The sequence below is a fragment of the Nerophis ophidion genome, linkage group LG07 (assembly GCF_033978795.1).
Source record: "Nerophis ophidion isolate RoL-2023_Sa linkage group LG07, RoL_Noph_v1.0, whole genome shotgun sequence".
Taxonomy (NCBI): domain Eukaryota; kingdom Metazoa; phylum Chordata; class Actinopteri; order Syngnathiformes; family Syngnathidae; genus Nerophis; species Nerophis ophidion.
In genome coordinates this window covers 38878531-38894153 of record NC_084617.1, presented here as the reverse complement: position 1 = coordinate 38894153, position 15623 = coordinate 38878531, and the positions used below count along the sequence as shown (strand labels likewise).

At 46.0% G+C, this 15623-nt stretch overlaps 1 protein-coding gene across 1 annotated transcript in view; it reads left to right on the top strand.

Annotated features, from left to right (window-relative positions):
- The first annotated feature begins 8977 nt into the window (after positions 1 to 8977).
- The window catches only part of mccc2 (methylcrotonyl-CoA carboxylase subunit 2), a 30796-nt gene continuing 24150 nt past the window's right edge, over positions 8978 to 15623 (top strand). The window contains exons 1-4 of the mRNA XM_061906133.1: positions 8978 to 9202; positions 10064 to 10130; positions 15105 to 15189; positions 15297 to 15398. Of these exons, the coding sequence (XP_061762117.1) occupies positions 9071 to 9202; positions 10064 to 10130; positions 15105 to 15189; positions 15297 to 15398 (386 nt within the window). The 5' untranslated portion in view covers positions 8978 to 9070. The remainder of the gene's footprint in view (positions 9203 to 10063; positions 10131 to 15104; positions 15190 to 15296; positions 15399 to 15623) is intronic.

Below are 15623 nucleotides of genomic sequence, written 5' to 3'. Positions count from 1 at the left end.
TATATATATATATATATATATATATATATATATATATAAGTACTGTATATGTACCTGAATGGAAACAAAAAAAGGGAGAACTACTATTTCAGTCGGCAATCAATGGAAAACGGGCTCACTTATCTGGCGGAGGTAGGAAGAAAGTGAGCGACGAGCTTGATGTTAATTTGTGTCAGTGAATACATCACCTTCGTGCACTGAACCACCGTATGTCCCGCAAAATGATTTGCATTAAGGCCAAGGAGTTGTATGCCACCGCAAGTGACACGAGAGACACCGGGGTGGTGTTTGGTGCAACGAGTGGCTGGCTTATTCGATTTCTGCGTTGGAACAACTTTACCCTCAAGAGGAGAACAACTGTTGCACAGAAGGACGCTCCCGTCGAGAAGATTATCAACTTCCTCGTTTTTACTACTAAAAAGATAGAGGCCACAAAAATCCAGCCCAAGAATATCATCGCCATGGATGAAACATCGGTCTGGTTTGACATGGTTGGTTTTAGTACGGTCAATGAGAGGGGCGCCCGCACCATCTGCCTCAAAACCACCGGCCAGAAGAAGGCATGCGTCACGGTGGCTCTTGCAGCCAAAGCAGACGGGACAAAGCTGAAGTCCTACATTGTGTTTAAAGGTGCTGTCCGTGATGTAAAGGCTATGCAGAGCATCCCCGGGGTGATCATAGATTCCTTCAAGAATGGCTGGTTTAATGATGACCTGACAACGGATTGGCTCCAGAGGGCAGGGGGGAAATTTCACTTCGGACCGAGGCTACTTGCATGGGACTCGTACCGATGCCATATCAGCGAGGCCACGGAGGCAGAACTCAAAAGGGGCTACAACCTTACAATGGCTGTTATATCTGGAGGTTGCACAAAGTACCTGCAGGCTCCCAATGTTGTGTGGAATGGCCCTTTCAAAGCGCAGCTCCATGACTACTATGATAACTGGATGGCTGGTGATAAAGACAAGACCTACACAAAGTCAGGGAACCTAAGAGGCCCTTCCCGCCGCCTCCTGGTCGACTGGGTCCTGGGAGCCTGGGTTGCTCTGGATTGGGACACTCTGATCAACTCATTCAAGGTAGGCTGGCTGGCTGTGTGTATGTGTGTGTGCGTGTGTTACAAACAGTAGCCATAGCTGATTGTTGCTTTCCGGTATCCTACAAGGTGTGTGGGCTGACGGTGGCAGCTGATTGGAGTGAGGACCAGCTCATTTACTGCCTCAAGGAGGGACATCCATGTCAGGCAGGCAGAGAGATGCTTTTGAGGGCTAGACAGCAGGGTGCTGCTGTGGTTCAGAAAGAGGAGGAAAGTGATGAGGAACAGCAGTTCCTCAATGAACTTGTGATTGAAGAGGAGGATGATGATGAGGGGGTTTAGGGAGAGGAGGGGGAGGAAGAGGAGGAGAAAGAAGGGGAGGAGGAGGAGGATGACGAGTGGGTTTGAGTTGCATTTGGGTTTGCGTTTGCTGCAGTATTGATGGTTTTATAGAGTACTTGGTACCATAATTTTATTTTTCCTGTATGATGCTTTATTTAAAACTTGGAATACTGTAGCATTTATTTTATTTAAGTGGCACTATTATTGTTCTGTTTTGATGGTGGGTTTTATACTTGAGTACTTGGTACCATAATTTTATTTTTCCCGGTAGGCTGCTTTATTTAAAAACTTTATTTATTTTCAGTATTGATATTTTATTTGACAATTGTTGCACTACTGCCATGTTGAGGCCTTATTGATCTCTTGTCTTTTGAAAGTCTTGATTTTTTGTTTGTAAGTTTACAATAGCTTTTACATTTAAAGTTTTTTTATACAAAAAAAAATACTGGACAGTAACAATTGTAACCAAATAATGGCCTGGTGCAGGCTGTTGAGAAAATAAATAAAAGCCTTGTGCAAATAACCGCCTGCTTCTTTTAAACGCCCGTCTCCAAAAATGATTTTGTGAAATCTGGCTACTATTTGGTAATATACGGTGTGTATATATATATATATATATATATATATATATATATATATATTTATATATACTATGTGATTGTTTGTGTGCTGAATGACACATTTTATTGTGGCCCGTCAATCCTTTTTGACACAGACCATCCAATGCTCTAAATGTGGCATATCATTCAATTGGCCCACCAAATCATTTTATTTGGCTCACTGCATCATTTGGCCTGCAATTGATTGATTGATTGATTGATTGATTGAAACGTTTATTAGTAGATTGCACAGTACAGTACATATTCCGTACAATTGGCCACTAAATGGTAACTCAAGAATACGTTTTTCAACTTCTTTAAGTCGGGGTCCACGTTAATCAATTTATGGGAAAAGTATATACTATCGGCATTGGACGGTGTGACGCAGTGGTAGAGTGACCGTGCGCAACCTGAGGGTCCATGGTTCAATCCCCACCTAGTACCAACCTCGTCACGTCCGTTGTGTCCTGAGCAAGACGCTTCACCCTTGCTCCTAAAGGGTGCTGGTTAGCGCCTTGCATGGCAGTTCCCTCCATTAGTGTGTGAATGTGTGTGTGAATGGGTAAATGTGGAAGTAGTGTCAAAGCGCTATGAGTACCTTGAAGGTAGAAAAGCGTTATACAAATACAACCCATTTATTTATTTATTTATCATAACAGTCATCACACAAGTCAATCATCAGAGTGAATACATTTAATTATTTACATTATTTACAATCCAGGGGGGGGGGGGGGGGGGGGGCGATTTGGTGGTTGATATCAGCACTTCAGTCAGCAACAATTATATCATCTGAGAAATGGACATTGAAACAGTGTAGGTCTGTCTTCGTAGGATATGTACAGCAGGCAGTGAACGTAGTGAGTTCAGAAAGCTGATGCTCTGCGAACTTTGGTTTGTGTCCCGTCGCTGTACTTCACTCGGCTGACTTGACTGATTACGTAAAAAGTATTGATCAATGCGAGGCCCTTGTCTCTGCTCTCTCCGACACATTTTTCTCCCTTAATGGCTCTTCAAGCCCATCGTTGATGTTACTTTGTTCCAACCACAGATGCACACCTGAAGCTTGTGTGCCAATGCCGCTGTTGCTGTTTCGTGTGCTGTGCTCTCCTTGTTCGTAGTGTCTTCCGTTCCTAGGTCAGTAACCGTGTTGTCAGCCAATGAGCCATCTTGCGCCCCCGCTCTCGCAGGCTCTAGGGGTATTTTCCTTTGATTACTTTTCGTAGCATTTTGCGGGTGTCTCTAATTAGCTGAATCAGCGTTGGGGACTGCCATCATGGGGAGCTAGCCCATGACAGCCGCAGTGGGGTCTGTTCCCTCCTGTCAGCTGTCTCTTCAAGCTGTCACATGGACTTTCCCATGTTGTCAGCTGTCCTTTCACAGCAGTCACTGGACGTGTCCAGACGATCAGAATAAAAAAAATACAGGACGAGATGTTGAACAGTCCCTTATGCCAAATGTGGAGAGTACTCACTCGAGATGTTCTTGTTGTTAAGAGTGTTTGAATGACAACATTGGGGTGTTCTTGTGAGTTGTGTGGGATATGAGACTTGGTCAGGGTTAAATTCCAGGACAATTGGACAAGCGACACATCTTCAGTCGTGTGCCCTTCCATCATTGGGTGTTTCGGCCTTCAAACACTATACACCCTCCACAAAGGTGGCCCGCCTAAGGATGATCAGTCCTCAGCTTTTGTCCCGTGCTCAACTCTCCCCGAAATTCACCCTGTTACACTGCTGTTTTTTGGGACCCAACCGGGGTTCTTCCGCTTGAGCCAAATCCACTGGCTGCTTCTTTCTACTGCCTCTGAGACTGCTCTTATGGTCCTCCGCAGAGCCTGACCGGGGCTGCCGAGTTCCCTCAGCAGTCTGATGCTAGACGAGGTCACAAATCCTCTGCATCCCACTTCTACTGGATAGACTTTGGAGTTCCAGCCACGCTGCCTCGTTTCTACTGCTAGCTCTGAATAGCTCAGTTTCTTACGTTCATAGGCCTCCTCCACAGAGTTCTCCCACGGAACTGTGAGCTCTATGACGTAAACAGTCTTCACCGAAGGAGACCAGAACACCAAGTCTGGCCTGAGGTTGGTAGAGGCAATCTCAGGTGGGAAAACTAGCTGTTTGCCGATATCTGCCAGCATCTTCCAGTCACGGGCCAGGTATAGGTGTCCTGCTTCTGGTTTGGCGGAAAGCTCTCGGACAAACATTGTTGTCTTCAAGGGATTAGATACTCTTGGTGGCAAGGAGTTGACGGCACCACGCATGCTCTCCAGGGCTGATGCCAAGCTCTTGAGGACCTGGTTGTGCCGCCAGGTGTATCTCCACTGTGTGAGGCTCGTCTTACATCCTGTCATGATGTGTCTGAGAGTTGCTGGGGTTTGGCAGAGGGCACAGATTGGATCCTACCCATACTACTGATGGAGATTCTTTGGCATAAGAACAAGTATATACTTTTGATTATTTGCATTTGATTAATTACAATCCGGGGTAGGTGGGATGTGGTGGGGGGAGGGTGTTAGTCTAGGGTTGTAGCTGCCTGGAGATGTTCTTTCATTGTGGTTTTAAAGGAGGGTAGAGATGTACCTTCTTTTACACCTGTTGGGAGTGCATTCCACATCGATGTGGCATAGAAGGAGAATGAGTTAAGACCTTTGCTAGATCGGAATCTGGGTTTAACATGGTTTGTGGCGCTCCCCCTGGTGTTGTTGTTATGGCGGTCATTTACGTTATGGAAATAGTTTGACATGTACTTCGGTATCAGGGAGGTGTATCACATTTTATAGACTAGGCTCAGTGCAAGTTGTTTTACTCTGTCCACCCTGAGCCAGCCCACATTGGAGAAGTGGGTAGGAGTGAGGTGTGATCTGGGGTGGAGGTCTAGACCAGTGGTTCTCAAATAAGGGTACGCGTACCCCTGGAGGTACTTGAAGGTATGCCAAGGGGTACGTGAGATTTTTTCAAACAGGAACAATTCACAGTCGCATGCTGATGGCATGTCGTTTATGTATATTAGGAACAGTAAAGGCCCTAATATACTGCCTTTGGAGAATCCACAACTTACTGAGAGGGGGCACACACGGTCCCGTTCACCTCCACCACCTGTTTCCTCCCCTCCAAGTAAATAAATAAATAAATGGGTTGTACTTTTAAAGCGCTTTTCTACCTTCAAGGTATTCAAAGCGCTTTGACACTACTCCCACATTTATCCATTTACACACACATTCCCACACTGATGGAGGGAGCTGCCATGCAAGGCGCTAACCAGCACCCATCAGGAGCAAGGGTGAAGTGTTTTGCTCAGTACACGACGGACGTGACGAGGTTGGTACTAGGTGGGGATTGAACCAGGGACCCTAGGGTTACACACGGCCACTCTACCACTGCGCCACGCCATCCCTCCAGCTTGATGAGGTTTTCTCAAATCCAATTGCTCTGAGCTTTTCCAACAGTATAGCGTGGTTAACGGTGTCAAAGGCCTTCTGAATGTCCAGCATGACCATGCCGCAGTATTTGCCCGCGTCCACCTCATGTTTGATGTGGTCAGTCAGATAGAGAAGGCATGTGTCAGTGGAGTGGTTAGTTCTGAAGCAGGATTGGAATTTGTACATGAGTTTTTTAAAGGCAAGGTAACTATCAACCTGTTCATAAACAATTTTTTCCATTACTTTCAAAATGGAACTGAGAATAGAAACAGGTCGGTAGTTACCAGGTTCTAATTTGCTTCCTTTTTTAAAAAGGGGAGATACCCTTGCTATCTTATAATAGTTTGGTCCTTGGCCTTGTTTGATTGAGAGATTTATTATGTGTGTGATGATTCGGGTAATGGTGGTGGCAGAATCCCTGAGGTATTTGAGGGGATATTGTCAAGGCCGGTGGTCTTGTTTGGGTGGAGCGCGCTCCATTTTTTGAGCACCTCGTCAGCTGAGACCATTTGTAATTTGAAACTGCTGTTGATTACTCCTAGCTTTCTGTAGAAGGTTTTAATGTATTCTACACCAAAGCGACCAGAGTGATGGGACAGCTTGTGGCTATGCTGGTGAAAAAGGTGTGAAGTCTGCTTGCTACCTCCAGTTTGTCTGTAATGAGGGAGTCTCCCTCCTTGATTTTGATGTTGGTGAGTCTGGTTTGAAGTTTGGGGCTGGAGCCAGGAAGCTGGTTGTTGAGAGTTTTCCAGAGCTCACGTGGCTTATTTGTGTTTTCCTCTATTTTGTCTTTGATGTAATTTTTTTTAAGGATTTAGTCAGGTTGTTTGTCTTATTTCTTAATTTATTCCATTGCTTTTTGAGTGTTGTAAGGAGTGATTTGAGGTTATTATTGGATTGTTTGTCCAGTTCGGCTTTGCACTTTTGGTATTTGGAGTATTTTCTGTCTATCTCTTTTATGGCAGCTAATAGGTCCGGATTCATCCATGGTTCTGAGCGGGCTTTGATCCTGACTGTTCTCACGGGAGCCATATCATTTAGTATCGCTAGGAATGCTGTTTGTGTGTGACAATCATTGGCACTTTAACTTAACTTAAAGCCATCCCAAGCATCATCGACCAGATTGCTCGTGATCACAGGGGACCAGTCCCACTCACCTAGTTTTAGGTTGAAATTATCACTGGAGTATGTTTTAAGGGATCTGGATTGAGCTGTTATGTGGCTCTTGGCTTCAAGTTGACCTATTTTGCGGTTGCAGAAGGTTAGATATTGGTAGCTAAGACCACAGATCATGACCCCACTATTTTTTATGTTAGGTTGGTCTGATATGAGAATGAGATCTATGGTTGATTGGGTGGAATCACACACCCTTGTGGTAAGTGTTATTAGTTGAGTGAGACTGTGCATGCAGATGACAAAACTTGCTGTGAGATTTGAAGACAGGCGCATCTCTGCATTGAATATCTGTGTTCAGATTTCCAGTTATAATTTTCTCTACATTGTCTACCTCAGCTAAGCACTCCTCGAGAGCCCCATAGAAATCACTCTGATTAGGGGGTCTGTATACAGTCCCTATCAGTCCCTATCAGTAGCGTTCTTAAATTGGATTTCCGCCCACACAGATTCAAAGGCATTGTGGTTAAGATCAGTCTGAGTTATGTATTTTTTATCCTGGTGAATATACATACAAACACCCCCACCATGTCTATTCCTATCCTTTTTGATAACCGAGAAGTTTTCTATCTCTATCTCTTAGTGAGAAACACTTTGATCTAATTTAGTTTCAGAGAAGCATAGGATTTTTACCTTGTTGTTGTGGAACGTTTTTCTGATTTGGTGAAGTTTGGTTCCAGCGAGGCTGTCACACATTCAGGTGGATGATGTGTAGCCCACTGGAACCAAAGAGAATATCAGAGTCTGCTGGGGAGAGGTATTGTCCAAAAAATGGTGAAGAAGTTGAAGAAGTGAAATCCAATTTACTGTTTGGAGGGAGCGTCTTGGGGGAGGGGGAGAGGTAGAGAAGCCCATTGATCGTCTGCCAGGTGAATGGGCATCAGGTATGGGTGGAGGGGCAGAGTGGTGGAGGTGGGGTGGTTTTCGCGCGCTTGTGAGGCAAAAGGCTTGGAATAAAAAAAAAAAATCACTTTCTGGATAAATGTATTTGTTCTTCCCGTTTCGACAAAAAAATGTTGCACCAGCAATAACATATTTTCTACTCTTTAATATTATCTGATATTCCAAGTATTTTTTTTTCGTGATCAAAATAAACATTTGCATATCTGCTTGTCATCTTGACCTACGATTTCAACGCAAGTTATCCATGAATTCATTAAAAAATGGCTATCAAACAGTTCCCTTTGACAATTGTGTGACAATTGCGTTTGTATTCATATTTAGTCACTGTTACATTAAAATGAGTTTGACAACCATGAATAAAACCATTTTTTATTTTTTTTTTCCAAGATGGCGCTGCTGTAGTGGCTGCTGTAGGCAGGAGCTCTGTGCTCTTGTGTCATCCTTTTGTGTTTCCCTCTTGTTTTCATGTCTTATTATATTTTTTTGCCTTTTGGTCCGGGACCCTTTGGGACTGTGTGACAAGGGATGGCACTTTCGTGACCTCTGTGGTGCTTTTTTTGTGGACTTCTGGATCTGCCTCCCGGGAGCCTTTTGGCTATGGAGAACAGCTGCTGGGTGTCTGCTACACCAGAGTATGTTTGGATGTACTGGAGGAGATGCGGATGAAGGGACAGGGCTGCGGAGCTAGCACTGAGCGCTGGGACGGAGAGGCTTCGCGGTGTCTTGACTGGGTGAGCAGGTGTCGGACACCTCAGTCACCTTGGACGTATCCTCGCTCATCCATTCGGACTGGACACTGGCCGAGAGTGGAGTCGGCTGTCTTGGTTGCTTTGTTGGGTCTGCTTCTGTCTCTGACCATGCTCCCTCCTCCCCAGCAGACGATGGTGTGGAACACCGCAGAGGCCACCACAGTGGATATGTTTATTTTACTTTTTATTCATAGCTGTATGTAGAAGTGTCTGGTTGTATCTGCTGCGTTAATGTCTTTAATGTCCTCTGTGTTCTTTGATGTTTGATGTTTCCCTCTTACACACATGGAAGAGGGATGTGTACCATGGTTATGAGTTGTTTTTGTATTTTTTTTTTTTATTTGTTTTTTTCCCTTGGCCTCAGTCTGCACCTCCTCTCCAGGGCCCAGGCAAAGACCGATTTTTTAAATTTTATTTTAATCTTCTATTTTTTTCACATTCACATTCATACACTCGGGCCAATTTATTGTTGCCAAGCAGCTCTTTGTCGCCACCAAGTGGAAAAATGTATGAATACACTTTGTTGCTTCATAATGCTGATGCATTTCAGTCATTATACTTGGGGGGTTTGTCGCCATATAAGTGGCAAAATATATACATGTACAATGTGTTGCCCTCAGTGTCCTGTGATTCTAATTCGTTTCGATCAATGTAATACCTCCTACACAACGGAAAAGTAATAAAGCATGAATAAAAAATAATAATAATTTACATTGAGCCCAGTTGGTTGCCATCTGCAGCCATCAGGGGGAAACGTAGGTTTTATTCAGTGCTGGCGCTGACAACCAGGAAACGAACAAGAGCCTTGCTAGTCTCGCTAGCGAACTTTGACTCGAAAAAAAGCGTCAAAATGCTTCTTCAAACGGCCAGGCTGTTGCTGCTCCGCTGCGGGAGCTTCCCAATGGCTTGTTCAAGATCATACTACGCCGACAAAGTCGTGCGACTCGGCTCTCAGCCTGATAAACACTCTGCCGACTACCAGGTATGCTAGATGCTAGCCTTGGAGCTAACAGTCCACCTTGCTAACAGTGTCATGGTCAACATGTTGACTTCAAACACCTAACTCTTAATCTATTGGAAAATGCTTCAGGACAGTTATAATGTGCATATTTGTACAATTAAGCCATCGTTATTTAACAGTTAAAACTACATTGAATGCTCTCGAGTCAGTAGTTTGTATAATGTTGGTAATGTCTACAGTGTCAACAAGCATCCTGACAATGTAGTCCATGCAAATTATAGTTTATCATGTTTGCTTTGTATGTGCATCATATTATTCATGCTCTGTGTTCAATATCCATGCACATAATTCGTCCCCAAATTCAAGACTCTCATGGGAAAAAACGCATTCTACTATTTTGCCACCACACAGACTTTAAAATTCGAACTACCCTACTTGAATTTTAAAACTGCCTTCAAATCATGGCTCAGCTCAATCTCTACCTGATCTGAAGCAAAATTGACCCCCAGCAACTCTTCGAAGCATCAAACACGTTTATATATGGTCATAGTGCATATATACACTTTGTCAGTCTGTTTTGCACTTGGAGTCAACATGTACAACATATTTATGTACATTCTGTATATACCCACAACCCCATTATTCGTATATAATATTTTTTCAAATCACCTTTTTAAAGCATTACATGAATTTAATTATTTAATATGTCAATAAACTTCTCTATCAATCAATCAATGGAACATTATTCACATATGAAAACCCCCTGTATTCCCACCCCCACAGTCCATAACTGCATATTAATTACACCATACCAGCTTATATGAACCTGTATACTATAAAGGGTGTGTTCCTGGTTTCATCTTTTTATTTTTTATTTTCCAGGAGAATTATGAGCATATGCAAGCTCTTGTTGAAGAATTGAAAAGCCGCACAGAGAAGATTAAGTTAGGTGGGTGGTTCTGCGAATATATGATCATAAAGGTTGTGTGGTCTTTATGTTGTGTTTGTGCAATGTAAATTTACACAGTATCTCATTTAAGCAACTATATCAATATTCTAGACAGACATTACAGTATAAATGAATGATAGTTATACTCTAAAGTTCTCAGTGTACAGCGTGTATATCAGTATCAATGTTGGCGTTAACGCACTTTTTGTGTCTTTTCAAGCATTGAAATCATTAAGGACGCGCATTTCCGGAAGTCTGCGTGTCCCCTGGACGCAGATTTTTAAGACGCGGAGATGGCAGGGTCGGTACCCTGCCATCTCCGCGTCAAAACTCCGGTTTGCTTGTTTTTTTTTTATCGACTATCGCTTTCTGTCTGTGTTTCGTTTTGATTCTACTTGCCGGTGTTGTGCCAAAATGGGATTGCCTGCCAAAAATTGATTTCCTCAGCTGGAGCGCGCACCGCTCGATTTTTAACCTGCATTGCTTGGCTCGTCTGTCCACAGCGGATTACTAGGTGTTTGACAAACACTTCATCTATGTAGTTATTGTAACGCTGCGTGTTTGACATTATTTAAGCCTTTATCGTGTCCGGAAAATGACAGTTTTCCTTTTCTGTGGTATTAATGAGATTTAATGGACTGTTGTTAGTCTAATGTTGATGTGATAAAACCTCTTTCTTGTTTGGAAGATAAATACAATTTTAATTGTTATTTCTTCATGAACATAACAAACATTTACAAAGTGTTCGAATGTATTCATATGTGTAAAATTTTTATTAAATGTATGACCTCTATGATGAACATGAACAAAGGACTCAGCCCGAAGAGGCAACGTGGGTCCCCCCTCCAATGGGCTCACCACCCATAGCAGGGGCCATAGAGGTCGGGTGCAATGTGAGCTGGGCAGCAGCCAAAGGCAGGGCACTAGGCGGTCCGATCCTCGGCTACAGAAGCTAGCTCTTGGGAGGTGGAACGTCACCTCACTGGGGAAAAGGAGCCTGAGCTAGTGCGCGAAGTAGAAAAATTCCGGCTGGATGTAGTCGGACTCACTTCGACGCACAGCAACGGCACTGGAACCACTTCTCTCGAGAGGGGATGGACTCTCTTCCACTCTGCCGTTGCCGACGGCAGAGTGGAAGAGAGACGACGGGCTGGCGACGGGCTGGTGTGGCAATTCTCGTTTCCCCCCTGCTCAAAGCCTGCACGTTGGAGTTCAACCCAGTGGACGGAAGGGTAGCCTCCCTCCGCCTTCGGGTAGGGGGACAGGTCCTGACTCTTGTTTGTGCTTACGCACCAAAAAACTGTTCAGATTACCCACCCTTTTTGGGTACACTCGAGGGAGTACTGGAGAGTGCTCCCTCAGGTGATTCCCTTGTTCTGCTGGGGGACTTCAACGCTCATGTTGGCAGCGACAGTGAAACCTGGAGAGGCGTGATTAAGAAGAATCGCCGCCCGGACCTGAACCCGAGTGTTTTGTTTTGTTATTGGACTTTTGTGCTAGTCACAGTTTGTCCATAACAAACACCATGTTCAAACATACGGGTGTCCATATGTGCACTTGGCACCAGGACACCCTAGGCCGCAGTTCCATGATCGACTTTGTAGTTGTGTCATTGGATTTGCGGCCTCATTTTGGACACTTGGGTGAAGAGAGGGGCGGAGCTTTCTACCGATCACCACCTGGTGGTGAGTTGGCCTCGATGGTGGGGGAGGATGCCGGACAGACCTGGCAGGCCCAAACGCATTGTGAGGGTCTGCTGGGAATGTCTGGGAGAGTCTCCTGTCAGAGAGAGTTTCAATTCCCACCTCCGGAAGAACTTTGAACATGTCACGAGGGAGGTGCTGGACATTGAGTCCGAGTGCACCATGTTCTGCACCTCTATTGTCGAGGCGGCCGATTGGAGCTGTGGCCGCAAGGTAGTTGGTGCCTGTCGTGGCGGTAATACTGGAACCCGTTGGTGGACACCGGCGGTGAGGGATGCCGTCAAGCTGAAAAAGGAGTCCTATCGGGTTGTTTTGGCTCATAGGACTCCGGATGCGGTGGACAAGTACCGACAGGCCAAGTGGTGTGCGGCTTCAGCGGTCGCGGAAGCAAAAACTCGGACATGGGAGGAGTTCGGAGAAGCCATGGAAAACGACTTCCGGACGGCTTCAAAGCGATTCTGGACCAACATCCGCCGCCTATGGAATGGGAACCAGTGCACTGTCAACACCGTGTATGGTGCGGATGGTGTTCTGCTGACCTCGACTGCAGATGTTGTGAATCGGTGGAGGCAATACTTCGAAGACCTCCTCAATCCCGCCAACACCTCTTCCCATGAGGAAGCAGTGCCTGGGGAATCTGTGGTGGGCTCTCCTATTTCTGGGGCTGAGGTTGCTGAGATAGTTAAAAAGCTCCTCGGTGCCAAGGCCCCGAGGGTGGATGAGTGCCGTCCGGAGTTCCTTAAGGCTCTGGATGCTGTGGGGCTGTCTTGGTTGACGAAACTCTGCTGCATCGCGTGGCCATCGTGGGCGGTACCTCTGGATTGGCAGACCGGGGTGGTGGTTCCTCTCTTTAAGGGGAACCAGAGGGTGTGTTCCAACGATCGTGGGATCACACTCCTCAGCTTTTCCGGGAAGGTTTATTCAGGTGTACTGGAGAGGAGGCTACGCCGGATAGTCGAACTTCGGATTCAGGAGAAACAGTGTGGTTTTTGTCCTGGTCGTTGAGCTGTGGACCAGCTTCATACTCTCGGCAGGGTCCTTAAGGGTCCGTGGGAGTTTGCCCATCTCCGGGTTGGGGAGGAGACACTGCCCCAAGTGGAGGAGTTCAAGTACCTAGGAGTCTTGTTCACGAGTGAGGGAAGAGTGGATCGCGAGATCGACAGGCGGATCGGTGCGGCGTCTTCAGTAATGCGGACGTTGTACCGATCCGTTGTGGTGAAGAAGGAGCTGGGCCGGAAGGCAAAGCTCTCAATTTACCGGTCGATCTACGTTCCCATCCTCACCTATGCTCATGAGCTTTGGGTCATGACCGAAAGAATAAGATCACGGGTACAAGCGGCCGAAATGAGTTTCCTCCGCCGTGTGGCGGGGCTCTCCCTTAGAGATAGGGTGAGAAGCTCTGCCATCCGGGAGGAACTCAAAGTAAAGCCGCTTCTCCTTCACATCGAGAGGAGCCAGATGAGATGGTTCGGGGCATCTGGTCAGGATGCCACCCGAACGCCTCCCTAGGGAGATGTTTAGGGCACTTCCAACCGGTAGGAGGCCACGGGGAAGACCCAAGACACGTTGGGAAGACTATGTCTCCCGGCTGGCCTGGGAAAGCCTCGGGATCCCCCGGGAAGGGCTAGACGAAGTGGCTGGGGAAGGGAAGTCTGGGTTTCCCTGCTTAAGTTGTTGCCCCCGCGACCCGACCTCTGATAAGCGGAAGAAGATGGATGGATGGAGTTTGCCCAACTGGTCTTCATTTGCTTTGTGGACTTGAAGTAGGCGTTCGACCGTGTCCCTCGGGAAGTCCTGTGGGGAGTGCTCAGAGTGTATGGGGTATCGGACTGTCTGATTGTGGCAGTCCGATCCCTGTACGATCAATGTCAGAGCTTGGTCCGCATTGTCGGCAGTAAGTCGGACACGTTTCCAGTGAGGGTTAGACTCCGCCAAGGCTGCCCTTTGTCACCAACTCTGTTCATAACTTTTATAGACAGAATTTCTAGACGCAGTCAAGGCATTGAGGGTATCTGGTTTGGTGGCTGCAAATTTAGGTCTCTGCTTTTTGCAAATGATGTGGTCCTGATGGCTTCATCTGGCCAGGATCTTCAGCTCTCACTGGATCGGTTCGCAGCCGAGTGTGAAGCGACTGGGATGGGAATCAGCACCTCAAAGTCCATGGTTTTCGCCCGGAAAAGGGTGGAGTGCATTCTCCGTGTTGGGGAGGATACCCTGCCATAAGTGGAGGAGTTAAAGTACCTGGGAGTCTCGTTCACGAGTGAGGGAAGAGTGGATCGCGAGATCAATAGGCGGATCGGTGCGGCGTCTTCAGTAATGTGGACGCTGTATTGATCAGTTGTGGTGAAGACGGAGCTGAGCCGAAAGGTAAAGCTCTCAATGTATTGACTGATCTACGTTCCCATCCTCACCTATGATTATTAGCTTTGGGTTATGACGGAAATGACAAGATCACGGGTACAAGCGGCCAAAGTGTGTTTCCTCCGCTGGGTGGCGGGGCTCTCCCTTAGAGAGAGGGTGAGAAGCTCTGCCATCCGGGGGGAGCTCAAAGTAAAGCTGCTGCTCTTCCACATCAAAAGGAGCCAGATGAGGTGGTTCGGGCATCTGGTCAGGATGCCACACAAATGCCTCCCTAGGAAGGTGTGTAGGGCACGTCCAACCGGTAGGAGGCCATGGGGAAGACCCAGGACACGTTGGTAAGACTATGTCTCCCGGCTGGCCTGGGAACGCCTCGGGATCCCCCGAGAAGAGCTGGACAAAGTGGCTGGGGAGAGGGAAGTCTGCGCTTCCTTGCTTAGGCTGCTGCCCCCGCTACCCGACCTCGGATAAACGGAAGATCGATGATGTTTTATGTAGTTTTTGTTACAGAAAATGTAAGTTTTTTATGGCAAACGCACACAATTTGCTATATTTTACCCCAAAAATATTTCAAAGTGGAATATTTGTGCCTTTAGTAGGTCAATAATTTTTAACAACATTGATTTTTGATTCCTTTATATTTTTTGAGCATCGACAGTTTTAAAGAAAAAAATGTGTGTTATTAGATTCAACATTGTAGCTTTTTCTCGTTATATTTCACCTGTATGCTCTTTTATTCCACTTTTTTAGGTTTTTGTTCTGTAATAGTATTTTTTAGAAAGTGCTGCGGGGTTTTAAAAAATTAAATATGGACCGCAAATGCTCCCCAGTTCGCAGATTGACCACCTCCGCTCTAATTTAATCTCGTTAATACTTCTGATAATGACAATACATGATTGCATATTGATTGCAGGCGGCGGAGAAAAGGCCAGAAAGCTTCACACTTCCCGTGGTAAACTCTTACCCAGAGAGCGCATCGACAGACTTCTGGATCCTGGGTACTCTTAGAACTTACCTTCTTCACACGACACCAACATGTGCTTGGACTTGTTTCCACCATTGACCCCACATTGTTGTTCATCAGGACTTATTCTTGTGTTTGCAGGACTCCTTTTTTAGAATTTTCCCAGTTCGCAGCATATGAGTTGTATGGAAAGGAAGAGGTGCCAGCAGGTGGTATGATTACTGGCATTGGGCGAGTGTCAGGGTAAGTTTTCAACGTCATGTTAAATGTTTCTACCCAACTCATGAGTTTGAGCGATGCTGGCTAAACAGTTTGCTCCTTACTGCAACATTATTTCTTTTGTCTGCTTCAAGCACACCTGTGAAGTAGGGGTGTAACGGTACGTGTATTTGTATTGAACCGCTTCGGTACGGGGGTTTCGGTTCGGTACGAGGGTGTATCGAACGAGTTTGTATTCTAAAGTCTTAA